The sequence below is a fragment of the Chiloscyllium plagiosum genome, unplaced genomic scaffold (assembly GCF_037043375.1).
Source record: "Chiloscyllium plagiosum isolate Xiang-an unplaced genomic scaffold, Cpla_swu_hap1 HiC_scaffold_31, whole genome shotgun sequence".
In the NCBI taxonomy this organism is placed as follows: domain Eukaryota; kingdom Metazoa; phylum Chordata; class Chondrichthyes; order Orectolobiformes; family Hemiscylliidae; genus Chiloscyllium; species Chiloscyllium plagiosum.
This window is the reverse complement of record NW_028270169.1, coordinates 11,580,284-11,603,550: the sequence shown is the minus strand read 5'-3', so window position 1 is coordinate 11,603,550 and position 23,267 is coordinate 11,580,284. Positions and strand designations below refer to the sequence as shown.

At 55.9% G+C, this 23,267-nt stretch overlaps 1 protein-coding gene across 1 annotated transcript in view; it reads left to right on the top strand.

Moving 5' to 3' along the window:
• LOC122563923 (heparin cofactor 2-like) overlaps nucleotides 1-23,267 on the top strand; it is a 44,624-nt gene that overhangs the window by 5,695 nt on the left and 15,662 nt on the right. The window contains exon 2 of the mRNA XM_043718172.2: nucleotides 18,747-19,020. Within this exon, the coding sequence (XP_043574107.1) occupies nucleotides 18,747-19,020 (274 nt within the window). The remainder of the gene's footprint in view (nucleotides 1-18,746; nucleotides 19,021-23,267) is intronic.

The window sequence follows — 23,267 nt, the reverse complement described above, 5'->3', positions numbered from 1 at the left end:
CTCTGTTCCCCGCTCCGGGACTCTCTCTGCTCCCCACTCCAGGACTCTCTCTGTTCCCCGCTCCGGGACTCTCTCTGTTCCCCATTCCAGGTTTCTCTCTGTTCCCCACTCCGGGACTCTCTCTGCTCCCCGCTCCGCGACTCTCTCTGTTCCCCATTCCAGGTTTCTCTCTGTTCCCCACTCCAGGACTCTCTCTGCTCCCCGCTCCGGGACTCTCTCTGTTCCCCACTCCAGGACTCTCTCTGCTCCCCGCTCCGGGACTCTCTCTGCTCCCCGCTCCGGGACTCTCTCTGCTCCCCGCTCCAGGGCTCTCTCTGTTCCCCGCTCCGGGACTCTCTCTGTTCCCCGCTCCGGGACTCTCTCTGTTCCCTGCTCCGGGACACTCTCTGCTCCCCGCTCCGGGACTCTCTCTACTCCCCGCTCCAGGACTCACTCTGTTCCCCGCTCCGGGACTCTCTCTGCTCCCCGCTCCGGGACACTCTCTGCTCCCCGCTCCGGGACTCTCTCTACTCCCCGCTCCGGGACTCTCTCTACTCCCCGCTCCAGGACTCACTCTGTTCCCCGCTCCGGGACTCTCTCTGCTCCCCGCTCCAGGACTCTCTCTGTTCCCCACCCCGGACACACTCTGTTCTCTGCTCCTGGACTGACTGTGCACCCCGCTCCAGGACTCAGTCTGTTCCGTGCTCCGGGACTCTCTCTGCTTCAGGTTCCGGGACTGACCCTGCTCCCCCCTCCGGGACTAACTCTGCTCCCCCCTCCGGGACTCGCTCTGCTCCCCGCACCCGGACTCTCTCTGTTCCCCGCTCCGGGACTCTCTCTGTTCCCCGCTCCGGGACTCACTCTGCTCTCCGCTCCGGGACTCTCTCTGTTCCCCGCTCCGGGACTCTCTCTGTTCCCCGCTCCGGGACTCTCTCTGTTCCCCGCTCCGGGACACACTCTGCTCTCCGCTCCGGGACTCTCTCTGTTCCCCGCTCTGGGACTCTCTCTGTTCCCCGCTCCGGGACTCTCTCTGCTCCCCGCTCCGGGACTCTCTCTGTTCCCCGCTCCGGGACTCTCTCTGTTTCCCGCTCCGGGACTCACTCTGCTCTCCGCTCCGGGACTCTCTCTGCTCTCCGCTCCGGGACTCTCTCTGTTTCCCGCTCCAGGACTCTCTCTGTTCCCCACCCCGGACACACTCTGTTCTCTGCTCCTGGACTGACTGTGCACCCCGCTCCAGGACTCAGTCTGTTCCGTGCTCCGGGACTCTCTCTGCTCCAGGTTCCGGGACTGACCCTGCTCCCCCCTCCGGGACTAACTCTGCTCCCCCCTCCGGGACTCGCTCTGCTCCCCGCACCCGGACTCTCTCTGTTCCCCGCTCCGGGACTCTCTCGGTTCCCCGCTCCGGGACTCACTCTGCTCTCCGCTCCGGGACTCTCTCTGTTTCCCGCTCCGGGACTCTCTCTGCTCCCCGCTCCGGGACTCTCTCTGTTCCCCGCTCCGGGACTCTCTCTGTTTCCCGCTCCGGGACTCACTCTGCTCTCCGCTCCGGGACTCTCTCTGCTCTCCGCTCCGGGACTCTCTCTGTTTCCCGCTCCGGGACTCTCTCTGTTCCCCACTCCGGGACTCTCTCTGTTTCCCCGCTCCGGGACTCTCTCTATTCCCCGCTCCGGGACTGACTCTGCTCCCCGCTCTGGGACACTCTCTGCTCCCCGCTCCGGGACTCTCTCTCCTCTCTGCTCCAGGACTCTCCCTGCTCCCTGCTCCAGGAGTCTCTCTGTTCCCCCTCCCCCCGGGACTGACTCTGTTCCCCGCTCCGGGACACCTCTTTTCCCCGCTCCGGGACTCTCTCTGTTTCCCCGCTCCGGGACTCTCTCTATTCCCCGCTCCGGGACTCTCTCTGCTCCCCGCTCCGGGACACTCTCTGCTCCTCGCTCCGGGACACTCTCTGCTCCCCGCTCCGGGACTGACTGTGCACCCCGCTCCGGGACTCTCTCTGTTTCCCCGCTCCGGGACTCTCTCTATTCCCCGCTCCGGGACTCTCTCTGCTCCTCGCTCCGGGACACTCTCTGCTCCCCGCTCCGGGACTGACTGTGCACCCCGCTCCAGGACTCAGTCTGTTCCGTGCTCCGGGACTCTCTCTGCTCCACGCTCCGGGACTAACTCTGCTCCCCCCTCCGGGACTCGATCTGCTCCCCGCTCCAGGACTCTCTCTGCTCCCCGCTCCGGGACTCTCTCTACTCCCCGCTCCAGGACTCTCTCTGTTCTCCGCTCCGGGACTCTCTCTGCTCCCCGCTCCGGGACTCTCGCCGCTCCTCGCTCTGGGACTCTCTCTGCTCCCCGCACCCGGACTCTCTCTACTCCCCGCTCCGGGACTCTCTCTGCTCTCCGCTCCGGGACTCTCTCTGCTCCCCGCTCCGGGACTCTCTCTGTTCCCCGCTCCGGGACTCTCTCTGTTTCCCGCTCCGGGACTCTCTCTGTTCCCCGCTCCGGGACTCTCTCTGTTTCCCGCTCCGGGACTCTCTCTGTTCCCCGCTCCGGGACTCTCTCTGCTCCCCGCTCCGGGACTCTCTCTGTTCCCCGCTCTGGGACTGACTCTGCTCCCCGCTCCGGGACTCTCTCTGTTCCCCGCTCCGGGTCTCTCTCTGCTCCCCGCTCCGGGACTCTCTCTGTTTCCCGCTCCGGGACTCTCTCTATTCCCCGCTCCGGGACTCACTCTCCTCCCCGCCCTAGGACTCTCTCTGCTCCCCGCTCCAGGACTCTCTCTGTTCCCCACCCCGGACACACTCTGTTCTCTGCTCCGGTACTCACCTTGTTGCCCGCTCCGGGACTGACTCCGTTCCCCGCTCCGGAACTCTCTCTGCTCCCCGCTCCTGGACTCCTCTGTACCCCACTCCGGGTCTCTCTCTGTTCCCCGCTCCGGGACTCTCTCTGTTCCCGGCTTCTGGACTGTCTGTGTTCCCCGCTCTGGGATTCTCTCTGTTCCCCGATCCGGGACTCCTCTGTACCACGCTCCGGGACTCTCTCTGCTCCCCGTTCCGGGTCTCTCTCTGTTCTCCGCTCCAGGACTCTCTCTGTTCTCCGCTCCAGGACTCTCTCTGTTCCTCGCTCCGGGACTTTCTCTGCTCCCTGCTCCAGGACTCTCTCTGCTCCCCGCTCCATGACTCACTGTTCCCCGCTCCGGGGCTGGCTCTGCTCCCTGCTCCGGGACTCTCTCTGTTTCCCGCTCCGGGAATCTCTCTGCTCCCAGCTCCGGGACTTGCTCTGCTCCCTGATCCGGGACTCTCTCTGTTTCCCGCTCCGGGAATCTCTCTGCTCCCAGCTCCGGGACTTGCCCTGCTCCCTGCTCCAGGACTCTCTCTGCTCCCCGCTCCGGGACTGACCGTGTTCCTCGCTCCGGGACTCGCTCTGCTCCCTGCTCCAGGACTCTCGCTGCTCCTCGCTCTGGGACACTCTCTGCTCTCCGCTCCTGGACTGACTGTGCACCCCGCTCCAGGACTCAGTCTGTTCCGTGCTCCGGAACTCTCTCTGCTCCCCGCACCCGGACTCTCTCTACTCCCCGCCCCGGGACTCTCTCTGCTCCCCGCTCCGGGACTCTCTCTGCTCTCCGCTCCGGGACTCTCTCTGCTCCCCGCACCCGGACTCTCTCTGTTCCCCGCTCCGGGACTCTCTCTGTTCCCCGCTCCGGGACTCACTCTGCTCTCCGCTCCGGGACTCTCTCTGTTCCCCGCTCCGGGACTCTCTCTGTTTCCCGCTCCGGGACTCACTCTGCTCTCCGCTCCGGGACTCTCTCTGTTTCCCGCTCCGGGACTCTCTCTGTTCCCCACTCCGGGACTCTCTCTGTTTCCCCGCTCCGGGACTCTCTCTATTCCCCGCTCCGGGACTGACTCTGCTCCCCGCTCTGGGACACTCTCTGTTCCCCGCTCCGGGACTCTCTCTCCTCTCTGCTCCAGGACTCTCCCTGCTCCCTGCTCCAGGAGTCTCTCTGTTCCCCCTCCCCCCGGGACTGACTCTGTTCCCCGCTCCGGAACACTCTCTGCTCCTCGCTCCGGGACACTCTCTGCTCCCCGCTCCGGGACTGACTGTGCACCCCGCTCCAGGACTCAGTCTGTTCCGTGCTCCGGGACTCTCTCTGCTCCAGGTTCCGGGACTGACTCTGCTCCACGCTCCGGGACTAACTCTGCTCCCCCCTCCGGGACTCGATCTGCTCCCCGCTCCAGGACTCTCTCTGCTCCCCGCTCCGGGACTGACTGTGCACCCCGCTCCAGGACTCAGTCTGTTTCCCGCTTACGGAATCCTCTTCTCCCCGCTCCGGCTCTCTCTCTGCTCTCCGCTCCGGGACTCACTCAGCTCTCCGCTCCGGGACTCTCTCTGTTTCCCGCTCCGGGACTCTCTCTGTTCCCCGCTCCGGCTCTCTCTCTGTTCCCCGCTCCGGGACTCACTCAGCTCTCCGCTCCGGCTCTCTCTCTGTTCCCCGCTCCGGGACTCACTCAGCTCTCTGCTCCGGAACTCTCTCTGTTTCCCGCTCCGGGACTCTCTCTGCTCTCCGCTCCGGGACTCTCTCTGCTCTCCGCTCCGGGACTCTCTCTATTCCCCGCTCCGGGACTCTCTCTATTCCCCGCTCCGGGACTCTCTCTATTCCCCGCTCCGGGACTCACTCTGTTCTCTGCTCCAGTACTCACCTTGTTGCCCGCTCCGGGACAGACTCTGCTCCCCGCTCTGGGACACTCTCTGTTCCCCGCTCTGGGACTCTCTCTGTTCCCGGCTCCTGGACTGTCTGTGTTCCCCGCTCCGGGATTCTCTCTGTTACCCGCTCTGGGACTCCTCTGTTCCCCGCTCCGGGACTCTCTCTGTTCCCCGCTCCGGGACTCTCTCTGCTCCCCGCTCCTGGACTGACTGTGCACCCCGCTCCGGGACTCTCTCTGCTTCCCACTCCGGGACTGACTGTGCACCCCGCTCCAGGACTCAGTCTGTTCCGTGCTCCGGGACTCGCTCTGCTCCCCGCTCCAGGACTCTCTCTGCTCCCTGCTCCGGGACTCACTCTGTTTCCCACTCCAGGACTGACTCTGTTCCCCGCTTACGGAATCCTCTTTTCCCCGCTCCGGGACTGACTCTGCTCCCCGGTCCAGGACTTACTCATTTCCCCGCCTTCTCTCTCTGTTCCCCACTCCGGGACTCACTCTGCTCCCCGCTCCCAGACTCTCTCTGCTCCCCGCCCCCGGACTCTCTCTACTCCCCACTCCGGGACTCTCTCTGCTCCCCACTCCAGGATTCTTTCTGCTCCCCACTCCGGGACACTCTGCTCCCCGCTCTGGGACACTCTCTGCTCCCCGCTCCGGGACTCTCTCTCCTCTCTGCTCCAGGACTCACCCTGCTCCCTGCTCCAGGAGTCTCTCTGTTCCCCCTCCCCCCGGGACTGACTCTGTTCCCCACTCCGGGACACCTCTTTTCCCCGCTCCGGGACTCTCTCTGCTCCCCGCTCCGGGACACTCTCTGCTCCTCGCTCTGGGACACTCTCTGCTCCCCGCTCCGGGACTGACTGTGCACCCCGCTCCAGGACTCAGTCTGTTCCGTGCTCCGGGACTCTCTCTGCTCCAGGTTCCGGGACTGACCCTGCTCCCCCCTCCGGGACTCGATCTGCTCCCTGCTCCAGGACTCTCTCTGCTCCCTGCTCCGGGACTCACTCTGTTTCCCACTCCAGGACTGACTCTGTTCCCCGCTTACGGAATCCTCTTTTCCCCGCTCCGGGACTGACTCTGCTTCCCGGTCCAGGACTCACTCATTTCCCCGCCTTCTCTCTCTGCTCCCTCCTCCGGGACTCTCTCTACTCCCCACTCCGGGACCGACCATGTTCCCCACTCCGGGACTCTCTCTGCTCCCCGCTCCGGGACCGACCGTGTTCCCCGCTCCGGGACTCTCTCTGTTCCCCGCTCCGGGACTCTCTCTGCTCCCCGCTCCAGGACTCTCTCTGTTCCCCTCTCCAGGATTCTCTCTGCTCCCCGCTCCAGGACTCTCTCTGCTCCCCGCTCCAGGACTCTCTCTGCTCCCCGCTCCAGGACTCTCTCTGTTCCTCGCTCCGGCTCTCTGTGCTCCCCTCTCCGGGACTCTCTCTGTTCCCCTCTCCGGGACTCTCTCTGTTCCCCGCTCCAGGACTCTCTCTGTTCCCCGCTCCAGGACTCTCTCTGCTCTCCGCTCCGGGACTCTCTCTGCTCCCTCCTCCGGCACTCTCTCTGCTCCCCGCCCCCGGACTCTCTCTACTCCCCACTCCGGGACTCTCTCTGCTCCCCGCTCCGGGACCGACCGTGTTCCCCGCTCCGGGACTCTCTCTGTTCCCCGCTCCGGGACTCTCTCTGCTCCCCGCTCCGGGACTCTCTCTGTTCCCCGCTCCGGGACTCTCTCTGTTCCCCGCTCCGGGACTCTCTCTGTTCCCCGCTCCAGGACTCTCTCTGTTCCCCTCTCCGGGGCTCTCTCTGTTCCCCTCTCCGGGACTTTCTCTGCTCCCTGCTCCAGGACTGACTCTGTTCCCCACTCTGGGACCCCTCTTTTCCCCGCTCCGGGGCTGGCTCTGCTCCCTGCTCCTGGACTCTCTCTGTTTCCCGCTCCGGGAATCTCTCTGCTCCTCGCTCCAGGACTCTCTCTGCTCCCCGCTCCAGGACTCTCTCTGCTCTCCGCTCCAGGACTCACTGTTCCCCGCTCCGGGACTCGCTCTGCTCCCAGCTCCGGGACTTGCTCTGCTCCCTGCTCCGGGACTGACTCTGTTACCCGCTCCGGGAATCTCTCTGCTCCCAGCTCCGGGACTTGCTCTGCTCCCTGCTCCGGGACTCTCTCTGTTTCCCGCTCCGGGACTCTCTCTGCTTCCCGCTCCGGGACTCTCTCTGCTCCCCGCTCCGGGACTCTCTCTATTCCCCGCTCCGGGACTCTCTATTCCCCGCTCCGGGACTCACTCTCCTTCCCGCCCCAGGACTCTCTCTGTTCCTCGCTCCAGGACTCTCTCTGCTCCCCGCTCCGGGACTCTCTCTGTTCCCCGCTCCGGGACTCTCTCTGTTCCCCGCTCCGGGACTCTCTCTACTCCCCGCTCCAGGAGTCTCTCTGCTCCCCGCTCCGGGACTCTCTCTGTTCCCCGCTCTGGGACTCTCTCTACTCCCCGCTCCAGGACTCTCTCTGCTCCCGCTCCAGGACTCTCTCTGTTCCCCGCTCTGGGACTCTCTCTACTCCCCGCTCCAGGACTCTCTCTGCTCCCGCTCCAGGACTCTCTCTGTTCCCCGCTCCGGGACTCTCTCTGTTCCCCGCTCCGGGACTCTCTCTGTTCCCCGCTCTGGGACTCTCTCTACTCCCCGCTCCAGGACTCTCTCTGCTCCCGCTCCAGGACTCTCTCTGTTCCCCGCTCCGGGACTCTCTCTGTTCCCCGCTCCGGGACTCTCTCTGTTCCCCGCTCTGGGACTCTCTCTACTCCCCGCTCCGGGACTCTCTCTGTTCCCCGCTCCGGGACTCTCTCTGTTCCCCGCTCCGGGACTCTCTCTGCTCCCCGCTCCGGGACTGACTGTGCACCCCGCTCCAGGATTCTCTCTGCTCCCCGCTCCAGGATTCTCTCTGCTCCCCGCTCCGGGACTCTCTCTCCTCTCTGCTCCAGGACTCTCCCTGCTCCCTGCTCCAGGGGTCTCTCTGTTCCCCCTCCCCCCGGGACTGACTCTGTTCCCCGCTCCGGGACCCCTCTTTTCCCCGCTCCGGGGCTGGCTCTGCTCCCTGCTCCTGGACTCTCTCTGTTTCCCGCTCCGGGAATCTCTCTGCTCCCAGCTCCGGGACGTGCTCTGCTCCCTGCTCCAGGACTCTCTCTGCTTCCCGCTCCAGGACTGACCGTGTTCCTCGCTCCGGGACTCGCTCTGCTCCCTGCTCCAGGACTCACGCTGCTCCTCGCTCCAGGACTCTCTCTGCTCCCGCTCCGGGACTCTCTCTGTTCCCCGCTCCGGGACTCTCTCTGTTCCCCGCTCCAGGACTCTCTCTGCTCCCGCTCCGGGACTCTCTCTGTTCCCCGCTCCGGGACTCTCTCTGTTCCCCGCTCCAGGACTCTCTCTGTTCCCCGCTCCGGGACTCTCTCTGTTCCCCGCTCCGGGACTCTCTCTGTTCCCCGCTCTGGGACTCTCTCTACTCCCCGCTCCAGGACTCTCTCTGCTCCCGCTCCAGGACTCTCTCTGTTCCCCGCTCTGGGACTCTCTCTACTCCCCGCTCCGGGACTCTCTCTGTTCCCCGCTCCGGGACTCTCTCTGCTCCCAGCTCTGGGACTCTCTCTACTCCCCGCTCCGGGACTCTCTCTGTTCCCCGCTCCGGGACTCTCTCTGTTCCCCGCTCCGGGACTCTCTCTGCTCCCCGCTCTGGGACTCTCTCTACTCCCTGCTCCGGGACGTGCTCTGCTCCCTGCTCCAGGACTCTCTCTGCTTCCCGCTCCGGGACTGACTCTGTTCCCCGCTTACGGAATCCTCTTTTCCCCGCTCCAGGACTCTCTCTGCTCCCCGCTCTGGGACTGACTCTGCTCCCCGCTCCAGGACTCACTCTGCTCCCCACTCCGGGACTCACTATGCTCCCCGCTCCGGGACTCTCTCTGCTCCCCGCTCCAGGATTCTCTCTGCTCCCCGCTCCGGGACTCTCTCTCCTCTCTGCTCCAGGACTCTCCCTGCTCCCTGCTCCATGGGTCTCTCTGTTACCCCTCCCCCCGGGACTGACTCTGTTCCCCACTCCGGGACACCTCTTTTCCCCACTCCGGGACTCTCTCTGCTCCTCGCTCCGGGACACTCTCTGCTCCTCGCTCTGGGACTCTCTCTGCTCCCCGCTCCGGGACTGACTGTGCACCCCGCTCCAGGACTCAGTCTGTTCCGTGCTCCGGGACTCTCTCTGCTCCAGGTTCCGGGACTGACTCTGCTCCATGCTCCGGGACTAACTCTGCTCCCTGCTCCAGGACTCGATCTGCTCCCCGCTCCAGGACTCTCTCTGCTCCCCGCTCCGGGACTGACCGTGTTCCTCGCTCCGGGACTCGCTCTGCTCCCTGCTCCAGGACTCTCTCTGCTCCCTGCTCCAGGACTCTCTCTGCTCCTCGCTCCAGGACTCACTCTGCTCCTCGCTCCAGGACTCACTCTGCTCCTCGCTCCAGGACTCACTGATCCCCACTCCGGGACTGACTCTGTTACCCGCTCCGGGGATCTCTCTGCTCCCCCCTCCGGAACTCACTCTGCTCCCTGCTCCAGGACTCTCTCTGTTCCCCGCTCCGGGACTCTCTCTGTTCCCCGCTCTGGGACTCTCTCTACTCCCCGCTCCAGGACTCTCTCTGCTCCCCGCTCCGGGACTCTCTCTGTTCCCCGCTCCGGGACTCTCTCTGTTCCCCGCTCCAGGACTCACTCTGCTCCCCGCTCCGGGACTCTCTCTGTTCCCCGCTCCGGGACTCTCTCTGTTCCCCGCTCTGGGACTCTCTCTACTCCCCGCTCCAGGACTCTCTCTGCTCCCCGCTCCGGGACTCTCTCTGTTCCCCGCTCCGGGACTCTCTCTGTTCCCCGCTCCAGGACTCTCTCTGCTCCCCGCTCCGGGACTCTCTCTGTTCCCCGCTCCGGGACTCTCTCTGTTCCCCGCTCTGGGACTCTCTCTACTCCCCGCTCCAGGACTCTCTCTGCTCCCGCTCCAGGACTCTCTCTGTTCCCCGCTCTGGGACTCTCTCTACTCCCCGCTCCGGGACTCTCTCTGTTCCCAGCTCCGGGACTCTCTCTGTTCCCCGCTCCGGGACTGACTCTGTTCCCCGCTCCGGGACTCTCTCTGCTCCCCGCTCCGGGACTGACTGTGCACCCCGCTCCAGGATTCTCTCTGCTCCCCGCTCCGGGACTCTCTCTCCTCTCTGCTCCAGGACTCTCCCTGCTCCCTGCTCCAGGGGTCTCTCTGTTCCCCCTCCCCCCGGGACTGACTCTGTTCCCCGCTCCGGGACCCCTCTTTTCCCCGCTCCAGGGCTGGCTCTGCTCCCTGCTCCTGGACTCTCTCTGTTTCCCGCTCCGGGAATCTCTCTGCTCCCAGCTCCGGGACGTGCTCTGCTCCCTGCTCCAGGACTCTCTCTGCTTCCCGCTCCGGGACTGACCGTGTTCCTCGCTCCGGGACTCGCTCTGCTCCCTGCTCCAGGACTCTCTCTGTTCCCCGCTCCGGGACTCTCTCTGTTCCCCGCTCCAGGACTCACTCTGCTCCCCGCTCCGGGACTCTCTCTACTCCCCGCTCCGGGACTCTCTCTGCTCCCGCTCCGGGACTCTCTCTGCTCCCCGCTCCGGGACTCTCTCTGCTCCCCGCTCCAGGACTCACTCTGCTCCCCACTCCGGGACTCACTATGCTCCCCGCTCCAGGATTCTCTCTGCTCCCCGCTCCGGGACTCTCTCTCCTCTCTGCTCCAGGACTCTCCCTGCTCCCTGCTCCATGGGTCTCTCTGTTCCCCCTCCCCCCGGGACTGACTCTGTTCCCCGCTCCGGGACACCTCTTTTCCCCACTCCGGGACTCTCTCTGCTCCTCGCTCCGGGACACTCTCTGCTCCCCGCTCCGGGACTGACTGTGCACCCCGCTCCAGGACTCAGTCTGTTCCGTGCTCCGGGACTCTCTCTGCTCCAGGTTCCGGGACTGACTCTGCTCCATGCTCCGGGACTAACTCTGCTCCCTGCTCCAGGACTCTCTCTGCTTCCCCCTCCGGGACTGACCGTGTTCCTCGCTCCGGGACTCGCTCTGCTCCCCGCTCCAGGACTCTCTCTGCTCCCTGCTCCAGGACTCTCTCTGCTCCTCGCTCCAGGACTCACTGATCCCCACTCCGGGTCTGACTCTGTTACCCGCTCCGGGGATCTCTCTGCTCCCCCCTCCGGAACTCACTCTGCTCCCTGCTCCAGGTCTCTCTCTGTTCCCCGCTCCGGGACTGACTCTGTTCCCCGCTCCGGGGTTGGCTCTGTTCCCTGCTCCGGGACACTCTCTGTTCCCCGCTCCGGGAATCTCTCTGCTCCCAGCTCCGGGACTTGCTCTGCTCCCTGCTCCAGGACTCTCTCTGCTCCCTGCTCCGGGACTCTCTCTGCTCCCTGCTCCAGGATTCTCTCTGCTCCCCGCTCCAGGATTTTCTTTGTACTCCGCTCCGGGACTCTCTCTCCTCTCTGCTCCAGGACTCTCCCTGCTCCCTGCTCCAGGAGTCTCTCTGTTCCCCCTCCCCCCGGGACTGACTCTGTTCCCCGCTCCGGGACACCTCTTTTCCCCACTCCGGGACTCTCTCTGCTCCTCGCTCTGGGACACTCTCTGCTCCCCGCTCCGGGACTGACTGTGCACCCCGCTCCAGGACTCAGTCTGTTCCGTGCTCCGGGACTCTCTCTGCTCCAGGTTCCGGGACTGACTCTGCTCCACGCTCCGGGACTAACTCTGCTCCCCCCTCCGGGACTCGATCTGCTCCTTGCTCCAGGACTCTCTCTGCTCCCTGCTCCGGGACTCACTCTGTTTCCCACTCCAGGACTGACTCTGTTCCCCGCTTACGGAATGCTCTTTTCCCCGCTCCGGGACTGACTCTGGTCCCCGGTCGAGGACTCACTCATTTCCCTGCCTTCTCTCTCTGCTCCCTCCTCCGGGACTCACTCTGCTCCCCGCTCCGGGACTCACTCTGCTCCCCACTCCAGGACTCACTCTGTTTCCCGCTCCAGGACTCACCATGCTCCCCGTTCCGGGACTCTCTCTATTCCTCGTTCCGGGACTCTCTCTATTCCCCGCTCCGGGACTCACTCTCCTCCCCGCCCTAGGACTCTCTCTGTTCCTCGCTCTGGGACTCTCTCTGTTCCCCACCCCGGACACACTCTGTTCTCTGCTCCAGTACTCACCTTGTTGCCCGCTCCGGGACAGACTCTGCTCCCCGCTCTGGGACTCTCTCTGTTCCCCGCTCTGGGACTCTCTCTGTTCCCGGCTCCTGGACTGTCTGTGTTCCCCGCTCCGGGATTCTCTCTGTTACCCAATCCGGGACTCCTCTGTTCCCCGCTCCGGGACTCTCTCTATTTCCCGCTCCGGGTCTTTCTCTGCTCCCTGCTGCAGGACTGACTCTGTTCCCCGCTCCGGGACCCCTCTTTTCCCCGCTCCGGGGCTGACTCTGCTCCCTGCTCCAGGACTCTCTCTGCTTCCCGCTCCGGGACTGACTGTGCCCCCCGCTCCAGGACTCAGTCTGTTCCGTGCTCCGGGACTCTCTCTGCTCCCCGTTCCGGGACTGACTCTGCTCCACGCTCCGGGACTAACTCTGCTCCCCCCTCTGGGACTCGCTCTGCTCCCTGCTCAGGGACTCACTCTGTTTCCCACTCCAGGACTGACTCTGTTCCCCGCTTACGGAATCCTCTTTTCCCCGCTCCAGGACTCTCTCTGCTCCCCGCTCCGGGACTCTCTCTGCTCCCCGCTCCGGGACTGACTCTGCTCCCCGCTCCGGGACTCTCTCTGCTCCACGCTCCGGGACTAACTCTGCTCCCCGCTCCAGATCTCGCTCTGCTCTCCCCTCCAGGACTCGCTGTGCTCCCTGCTCCAGGACTCTCTCTGCTCCCTGCTCCGGGACTGACTCTGCTCCCCGCTCCGGGACTGATTCAGTTCCCCACCGCGGGACTCCTCTTTTCCAATCTCCGGGACTGACTCTGATCCCCGCTCCTGGACTGACTCTGCTCCCCGCTCCGGGATTCCACTGTTCCCCGCTCTGGGATTCACTCTGTTCCCCGTTCCGGGACTCACTCTGTTCCCCGTTCCGGGACTCTCTCTGTTCCCTGCTCTGGGACTCTCTCTGTTCCCTGCTCCGGGACTCTCTCTGTTTCCTGCTCCGGGACTTTCTCTGTTCCCCGCTCCTGGACTCACTCTGTTCCCCGCTCCTGGACTCACTCTGTTCCCCGCTCTGGGACTCTCTGTTCCCCGCTCCTGGACTCTCTCTGTTCCCCGCTCCGGGACTCTCTCTGTTCCCCGCTCCGGGACTCTCTCTGTTCTCCGCTCCGGGACTCTCTCTGTTCTCCGCTCTGGGACTCTCTCTGTTCCCTGCTCCGGGACTCTCTCTGCTCCCCGCTCTGGGACTCTCTCTGTTCCCCGCTCCTGGACTCACTCTGTTCCCCGCTCCTGGACTCTCTCTGCTCCCCCCTCCGGGACTCTCTCTGTTCTCCGCTCCGGGACTGACTCTGCTCCCCGCTCTGGGACTCCTCTGTACCCCGCTCCGGGTCTCTCTCTGTTCCCCGCTCCGGTTCTGACTCTGCTCCCCGCTCCGGGATTCTCTCTATTCCTCGCTCCGGGACTCACTCTGTTCCTCGCTCCGGGACTCACTCTGTTTCCCATCTGGGATTCACTCTGTTCCCCGCTCCGGAACTCCGTCCATGAATTACAGGGAAGGGAAATATTTAGAAAAGCTTGGAAAGTTTGAATTGTATATCGAATGAGCTGCCAGAGGAAGTGGTGGAGGCTGGTACAATAGCAACATTTAAGAGGCATTTGGATGGGTATATGAATAGGAAGGGTTTGGAGGGATATGGGCCGGGTGCTGGCAGGTGGAACTAGATTGGGTTTGGATATCTGGTCGGCATGGACGGGTTGGACCGAAGGGTCTGTTTCCATGCTGTACATCTCTATGACTCTATCACTCCTTGGCAGGGTCCATACAGGGTTCACTGATTTGTATATTAACTTACTGTCTCGCAGGCTGCAGGTTGGAGGTGAAGTGAGTGCTGTACTGAGGAAACGTTGCCCTGTCAGAGGCACAGGCATTAGCTCCTGCCTGCTGTATCCCATAGCACTGCAGTGAAAAAGGGTAAGGCAATTAGCCAGCCTGACTTAGTATTTACCCGTTCAGTAAAAACTGTATATCTGCTCTTTATCAAGTCCCTCCCTGTGGGATCTTGTTGTGTACATGTTACCCACTGTGTTTCCTACATCACAACAGTTAGAAACACTCCTGAACTGATTTATTAGCCATAACGTATTTTTGAATGCAGACATTGTAAAAATAGAACATAGAACATTACAGTGCAGTACAGGCCCTTCGACCCTCATGTAGCTCCGACCTGTGGAACCAATCTGAAGCCCATCAACCTACACTATTCCATTTTCATCCATATGTCTATCCAATGACCATTTAAATGCCCTTAAAGTTGGCGAGTCTGCGGCTATTGCAGACAGTGCGTTCAGTAATTGTAGTAGACTACGTAAATACTAGTCTTGCAGGTTAGGTGGATTGGCCACACTAAATTGCCCATAAGTATCCAGGGATGTGCAGGCTCGGTGGATTAGCCATAGGGAATACAGGGTTACAGGGATACAGGGTAATGGGGTGGGTCTGGATGGGATGCTCTTCAGAAGGTCGGTGGGGACTTGATGGGCTGAATGGCCTGCTTCTACACTGTAGAGATTCCATGATTCTTTCTTAAAAGAAGCTCCCTCTTCAGAAGGCACAGTTCAGTAAGCTGCAGTAGCTCTAGTAACACAGTGTGTATTTTGTAGTCCTCCATTGGTAGCACACTTGTCTATGACTCTGTCGGTTCAAATGCGGGTTTTGCAAATATCTATGCTTGCATGAACATTTGTTATATTGTACTCCCCCAGCAGGTACCATCTAAATGCCAGAAAGAGAAGGAATCCGAATCCTTATTTTATTTCTCTTTCCCCAGTACGATTCTGATTCCCATTCTGAATGGTTAGCTCAGAACAGACCAGGGATCAAACCTCAGCCCCTTACATTTACAGGCTACCTCAGATGATGACTTGATACAGGAATATCATTTTCATTTCCTTCTTGATATTAAGGTCTGCAATAGTTTTGTTTGCTCATGCAAATATTAGCATCAAGGACTGTAGCATTTCACCTTCGAACAAACACTTAGTGGAGAATAGGTATTTGTAACGCATCTAAAGCACAGCCCCAGAGGAGATGCTTTGACAGATCAGATGATTCAACTTCCCACATAGAGGGATGCGGGTTGCTTGAATTCCGACCCCTTGAAGTTGTGCTGTGTGAATATTAGCTGCCACAAGTAAAACACATTCATATGCAGTTCCCTCGCTTGTTTTAACAGAAGCTTCAGCCTCTGAAAGAATAGTAGGATTGCCTGGGATCACCTTAAGCATTAATAATCTCACAGAGTAATTTCTAGGCATGAATGTTTTAAAGCAAGAAGAGATTTAAAATCAGCAAGGTAGGGGTCAGGAAACAGCCTGCAGAGTGCACTCTGCGAGCAATGAATTTTGTTGAAAGCTTGGTTGGCAAATTCCTTTAAAGCACGTATCCCAGTACAGTGGTCCCTGCTTTAATTGGATATAAACTAGCGATAGGTTCAATTTGCCCTTTACTCCAAGAAAACCTTTTCAAAACATTTATGCACTTTCAGACCCTCCTCGACTCATGGAATGTAACAGCAGGGAACAAGGCCATTAGGCCCATTTATCTATGCTAGCTCTTTGTCTAATTAGTCTCCTTCTCCCATAACCCAGTAATTCTTATCTTTTGAAGTATGCATCAAATTCCCTTTGCCAATTACTACTGAATCTGCTTCCAGTGCCCTTTCAAGCAGCGCATTCCAGAGCATTAACAAGTCATTGTTAATCTGATTCTTTTTGCCAATTATTTTCAAATCTGTATCCCCTGGTTACAAACTCTCCCCCCACTGGAAATATTTCTCCTTATTTGCACAAGCTTGAACACCTCTACTCAATCTTCAGGTCCTAGAACAGTCACAGCTTCTCACATAATTGGAGCTCCTCTTCCCTCTTACAATTCTGGCAATTCTTCCGTTGACCCCCTCTCCAAAACTCCTCCAATATTTGTTAGCAACTTTCAAAACAAAACCCCACCCTCACTGCCCATTATGTAAACATTTGAAGAAACAACTCTCTGCACATTAATCACGCCGATTTGCAGCAAAGAAATGTTTGTATGCCAGGAACCGCAGAATATTTCTGGAACAATTTCTTGTTAAAATGAGTGTGTTTTTAGTCTCCTTCATTAATGATTCAGTTGGCTGACCAAGGAAAATGCAAGACCAGAGGAGGTCCCAAAGCATTTCTGGCCTGTGACGCAGTGTTTGAAGTCTCGCTGCTGTGGTAATGGTGGAAACACAATATGCAATTTGTAGGCAGCAAGATCCCATTAACAGAAAATGTAACGATGACTAGATAATTTTGTTTTTTTTTAAAGGAACGCAATGGATTCTACTATGTTCACCTCTGAGAACAAACAAGCCTTGGTTTACACTAAAAAAACCTTAAATTTAGATTTCTTAAAATTTATGATGGGACATTTGCAGATAGATTAAATAATATTCTAAAAGTAGATAAGACATCAGTAACTCCTTCAAGCAAGCGGAAAATTCTTCTGTCATAAGGGCATGTTTTTAAAGTGAGAGGAGAAAAATTTAAAGATTTAAAAAAGACATGGGGGCAATTTTTTTACACAGAGTGGTTTGTGTGTGGAATGATCTTCCAGAGGAAATTGTAGGTGCAGGTACAATTACAATGTTTGAAAGACACTTAGATAAGTACATGAATAGGAAAGGTTTGGAAGGATATGGGCCAAGCGTAGGCAGGTGGGACTGGTTTAGTTTGAGATTATGATTGGCATGGACTTGTTCGACCGAAGGGTCTGTTCCTGTGCTGGATGACACCATGACTCAATCTTCCAAATTCTCCCCCACAAAGATCACTGTTGGTTGGATCATTGCATGTAATTATTCCGAGTTGACTCCTGATTGATAATGGAGTCAAACGTCACCTGGAGGGGGAGCAACAGGAAATTGGAAATAAGGCCATAATCGGATAAGCCACCAGTTTGTTGAATGGCAGAGCAGGCTTGAGGGGCCAAATGGCCTATTTCTTATTTTCGCATCTGAATGACAGCATCTCTGACAGTGCTGCACTCCGTCAGCACTGCAATGGAGTATCAGTCCAGATGAGAACATAGGAACTAGGAGCAGGAGGAGGCCATTTGGCCCCTTGAGCCTGTTCTGCCATTCAATAAGATAATGGCTGATCTTTTCACAGACTCAGCTCCACTTACCACCCACCCACCTTAACCCTTAATTCCTTTACTGTTCAAATATCAATTGACCTTTTGCATTAAAAACATTTAGTGAGGTAACATCAACTGGTTCACTGGGCAGGGAATTCCACAGATTCACAACCGTCTGGGTGAAGAAGTTCCTCCTCAACTCAGTCCTAAACCTGCTCCTCCTTATTTTGAGGCTCTGCCCCCTAGGTCTAGTTTCACCCGCCAGTGGAACCAACCTCTCTGCTTCGATCTTATCGATTCCCTTCATAATTTTATCTGTTTCTATAAGATCCCCCCTGTATTCTTCTAATCCAATGAGCATAGTCCCAGTTCACTCAATCTCTCTTCATAAACTAATCCTCTCAACTTCGGAATCAATCTCGTGAACCTCCTCTGCACCCTCGATAAAGCCTCGAGTGAAATTTGCTTTGTTATATAGATGTTCCAGGAATGAGTGAAGGGCCAGGGAGATGGTCTCTGCCATGGCCCTGTTGCAATGATTAGCAAATTGTAGTGGATCATGGCAGTCTGGGAGGCTGGTGTTGATGTGTGCCATTACTAACCTTGCAAAGCACTTCATAATGGTCGATGACTCTATGTTGTTAAAGGCAAAGCCACTAACTCAGACACACTGCCCCAGTAAAGTGCATGAGTGTGGCCTCAAGTTCCACCTGCTCCAGAGGTGTGTAATATCTCAGAACAGGTGGATTCAAAAATGTCTAAAAAGTGCTTGAGGCTTGGCAAAGATCTTCCACCTCGGAACCCTTCAACCCCAGGGCATCCATATGGACTTCACCAATTTCCTCATTTCCCCTCCCCCCACCTTACCCCAGTTCCAAACTTCCAGCTCAGCACCATCCTCATGACCTGTCCCACCTGTCAATCTTCCTTCCCAAATATCCACTCCACCCGCCTCTCTGATCTATCGCTTTTACCCCATCCTCCATCCATCTAGTGCACTCCCAGCTACCTTCTCCCCAGCCCCACCCCTGCCCATTTATCTCTCCAGCCTCATTCCTGAAACATTGATTTTCCTGCTCCTCGGATGCTGCCTGATCTGCTGTGCTTTTCCAGCACCACTCTAATCTTGACTCTAATCTCCAGCATCTGCAGTCCTCACTTTCGCCTAAAGACTGGATCTGCAGACATTGTAGGAACTGCAGGCCTCACTTCCTCCTTGCAGGAAACATTGGCATGTACCACAGAATGAGACCCTTCAGCTCATTATATGCATGTCTAGTCTGTGGTAAAGACACCAATTAGTTCCATTCTTCTGTTGCAGCCAATTTGCCAGTCTTGGCAAGCACCAAACACAGATTCTTTAAATCAGCATGGTCAGAGATGTTGTGACACACCTTCAGAGCAGGTGGGACTTGAGCCTGCTGCCTCTGAGGTAGGGACACTGCCACTTCAGCACAAGAACACCTTGTCTTGCCACTGCTCTTTGTCCAGAGTCCTTCTTTAAAATTCTAAGCAAAATCACCACGGAGGTTGTTCTAAGTAGTCAGGAAAGATTCTGAAAATGTAAATATTCTGGAGTAGGTTTTGTATCACAAATGCTTGTGACCTCCCGTTGTTTGGTTAAAAAATGAATGCACTGGGAGACGTCTCTACTATTATTTGGATCATTGCAGTAACTAATGCAATCATTTTCCAGAGTGTTATCATCCTTGTCACTGTCATCAATCTCAGCTCACAGTGCATTGGTACAAGACTTTGTTATTACTTTGCAAATCCCTTCTATTTGCAGGCTCGTGGGAGCATAAATTTATTAAAAGCAAAACCGCCATGCTCCAGTTCCACACTGGCAAGGCGACAGTGGTGAAGGTGCCAATGATGTACGTCAGAGCGACCATGCAGGCCACCACGGATCATACCCATGAGTGTGACGTTATCAGCCTGCCATACAGTGCCAACGCCAGCATGCTGCTTGTAGTTCCATATAAAACCTTCGGCCTGAGGCACATTGAGAGAGAACTCAGCTGGGAAATGGTTGACAACTGGCTCAAGGAGATGACCAACAGGTAGATTGGCAGCATTAACCATTGCATTTGAAGTGTATTCTTCCTAAAATCATTGAATCACAGAATATGTACTGTGCTCCATTGAGGCCACATGGACCATCCAGAAAGCATTCCACCCACACCCGCTTCCCAGCACCCCCCACCTCCACCCACTCCTCGCCAACTCTATCCTGATAACCTTGCATTTTCCATGGCCAACCCACCTAGTTTGCACATCCCTGAACACTATGGACAATTTAATATGGCCAATCCACATCTTTTAGACTATGGGGGGAATCCAAAGCACCCGGAGGAAACCCATGCAGACTCAAGGAGAACATGCAAAACTCCACATAGAAAGTCGGCCTGAGGGTGAAATAGAACCCAGGTCCCTGGCAAAATAATCCCATCAATTGCCTCTTCCCCAAAATGATCCACTTAAACACTGAGAAGATCTAATACTTACGCGTGTGTGTTTCTGCACATTTGTATTGCTCTGGTAACTTTGGAAATGATTTGGTTCCCCCCCCCCAACCCCAAGAGGATGGTGTAAATTTTGGAATTCATAAACAGAGCGCTGTGAATGCTGGGGAAGGTAAAATAGTTCATGTTTTGAATCCTTCCTCCAGTTCAAGTGAAGTCCCCTTTACTCTCTCAGGTTGACCTGAACTAAAAGACACCATTTGAGGCTTCTTGTGATACGGTGGTAGCATCCCTATCTCTGAGCCAGGAGGCCTGGGTTCAAACTTACCGCCTACTCCAAAGCTGTATCCCTCAACAGGTGGATTAAGGGGGAAAAACATCTAAAGGGAACTATTTTTAAGAAATGCAGACGTGTTAACTCCAGAGATGTGGGGTCAATACTCATTACTCAGCCAAGACTGATATTGCCATTACCATTTCTCCCCTTGTGGTAACCAACTATGTGCAAACAGGTTACGGTGCTCTCTTTATTACAACACTGACTACACTTCCCAAAGTACTCCCGTGGCTGGAAAGTACTTTAGGATGTTCTGGCTTTGTGAAAGGCATGGAGTTAATCGTTTGAATCCGGTATGATTCCTCTAAGAACAGAGTCAATTCTGAGGAGGAGTCATTCTGAAATATTAACTCCGTTTTGGCCTCTCCACAGGTGATGCCAGACCTGCTGAGTTTCTCCAGCATTCTCCCGGTTTGTTTCAGATTTCCAACATCTGCAGTATTCTGCTTGCAAGACTCTCTTCCCACCTCATCTCTGTTTTTGACACCAGTCATCCCCATGGACTCTGAGTGAAATGCCCAATCCTGATTAATTTTAACCACCTAGGAACTGACCAAATTCATGCACATAAGCACCTTCCAGCTTTTGACATGTGTCGTGCATTTCATGTGCCCTAGCTCACTTTGAGCACAAATCCCAGTGGTGATTTTCACTTAACACTAGCATTAGATTTGAAATGCTAAGCCCTATCATTGCCAACTCCCTCCAGTCACAATACCAGTAAAATCCAGCCTGATAACAGCTCATTCCTAACCTTTAAAAGGCAGTTTGAACTATTTTGCTGTCCAATCCTCACACTCATTATCCTTACAATCTCTCAATGATACTGGAAGGTTGGTGCCGTGCGTTTGCTGTTAATAATGAGCTTGCCTTACCAAGAGACAGAAGGGCAAAGGCAATAGAGGGATGGGGTAAGTAGGTTATTAAAAGGGCTTTGATAGTCAAGCTGAAGTACTTGTTCGGGATATTATAAAGGTGACCTGATGACAAGCCAGGAGTTAAGGAGTTTTATGACCTTAATCAAGAACATTTTGTAGTGAATTGTAGTCACTTCTCTGAAAATGCACTTCGTTTGTTATGCATCTTTTTCCCTTCCCCCACACTTCTTGTCCGTTCTGCCAATGTGAATATTCCTCTTCAGTTAAAAGCAAATTACTGCGGATGCTGGAATCTGAAACCAAAAGAAAAAATGCTGGAAAATCTCAGCAGGTCTGACAGCATCTGTAAGGAGAGAAAAGAGCTGACGTTTCGAGTCCAACTGACCCTTTGTCAATTCCTCTTCAGTTTTCAGTTTGTAACCATCTCTGTGGTGCACCCTGAACCAAACCAAGCATTGGGTTTAGTTGAGATGCAGGCAGTTGGCATAACGATTACTGAAAGATGAGAGACGGGAGGGTGGGAGAGTCCAGGTCAAAGACAGAGAATGTTAAAGTTAGATCGAGCAGGATCTTAAAATCCTCACTCGGGGTGATGTCAGGAAGCACAAAGTGTGTAATGCAAAATCCTGAACTATTGTCCTGCAAAACACTGCTGACGCCAGTCTTAATAATCTGGGTTCAATTCCCGCCTCAGGCGACTGTCTGTGTGGAGTTTGCACATTCTCCCCGTGTCTATGTGGATTTCCTCCGGGTGCTCCGATTTCCTCCCACAATCCAAAAATGTGCAGGTTAGGTGAATTGGCCCCGCTAAATTGCCCGTAGTGTTAGGTGAAGGGGTAAATGTAGGGGAATGGGTCTGGGTGGGTTGCGCTTCGTCGGGTCAGTGTGAACTTGTTGGGCCGAAGGGCCTGTTTCCATACTGTGAGTATGTAATCTAATCTAAATTTAAAAATTAGCATCATACAATCCCTACAGTGCAGAAAGAGGCCATTCAGCCCATCTGTACTGACCCACTGAAGAATATTCCACACAGACCCACAATGCCACAATTCCCATCAAAAGAAAAAATGCTGGAAAATCTCAGCAGGTCTAGCAGCATCTGTAAGGAGAGAAAAGAGCTGACGTTTTGAGTCTAACTGACCCTTTGTCAAAGCTGTCAAAATTTGCTTTTACCCACAATTCCCATGACTAACCCACCTAACCTGCACATCTTTGGACTGTGGGAGGAACTGCGAGCAGCTGGAGGAAACCCACACAGACACGGGGAAAATGTACAAATGGACAGTCACCCAATGTTGGAATCAAACCCTGGCATTGTGAGGCAGCAGGCTAATCACTGAGCCACCATGCTGCCAATGAATTGATTTTGGCAAGGGATCTATTTATGAAGGACTTCAGAACCACAGTGGATAGCTGATGTGCAGATTCAGAGACAATGTAATTGAATGGCAGAGCAAACCTGAGGGAGTGAATAGACTGATCCTGTTCTTTTGCTCCTTGATTTCACTGTAATTGCTTAGTTCAACCAAATGTCCTTGGTTAAAGAGGTGGGAGGGGAATCCTCTCCTTTTCAATATCCAAGGACTACACAAAGAGTTCGTATGTGTGGATCTGAGCTAAATCCAGGGGTGATTTTTACTTGGACAATCTTGTCTTTTGATAGTCTGTCATAGAGTCACAGAGTCATAGAGATATACAGCATGGAAATAGGCCCTTCGGTCCAACCCATCCATGCCGACCAGATATCCCAACCCAATCTAGTCCCACCTGTCAGCACCCAATCCATATCCCTCTAAACCCTTCCTATTCATATATCCATCCAGATGTCTTTTAAATGTTGCAATTGTACCAGCCTCCACCACTTCCTCTGGCAGCTCATTCCATACACGTACCACCCTCTCCGAGAAAAAGTTGCTTCGAAGGTCTCTTTTATATCTTTCCCCTCTCAGCCTTAACCTATGCCCCTCTAGTTCTGGACTCTGTCAATTACACAAGAAAGCAAGACGCGGATCTGAAGCTCAATCTTTTTTGGATGGTTTTAGATGGTGAGTAAAGAGGCGCAGAATTTACTTCCAAAGTTAGTGACTAAGGCAGACACAAAGCTTGCTCACATCATGAATTTGGATCTGTCACTGAAAGGAAAAGGGATTGAAGGGACACGGGAACAGGGTGATTGGATCCGTTTGCAGCTAGGCGGGCTGGATGGACCGACTGGGCCAAAAGGCTTGTTTCCTTTGTGTCGTGATGAATCCCTACGAGGCATCATTTCCAGGAGAGGATGTGAGAAAAGTGACACAGAGTTAAAGAATTCCTCATAAGCTGACTGTTCATTTGCAAGGTAGTTTGCAGCTGGTCCCTGCGGGTGAATCAATAAAAAATTTATAATTTTAGCATTTAAAATTTAGTGTAGTCAATTGAAATTTAAAACCCAATTAACATTTACAACCTACATTAAAATGGTACATATAGGACTCAACCTAATAGGATAACATCAAGCTGCTAGGAGCCAGTATCTTATTACACATTTTTTATAAAAAAAGGAGAGTGATAGAGAGATAATTCATCTTATGTTTACAGGCTATTTTATTCTTTACTTCATTTCCCTGAACTGTTTAAAAAAAAACACTTTG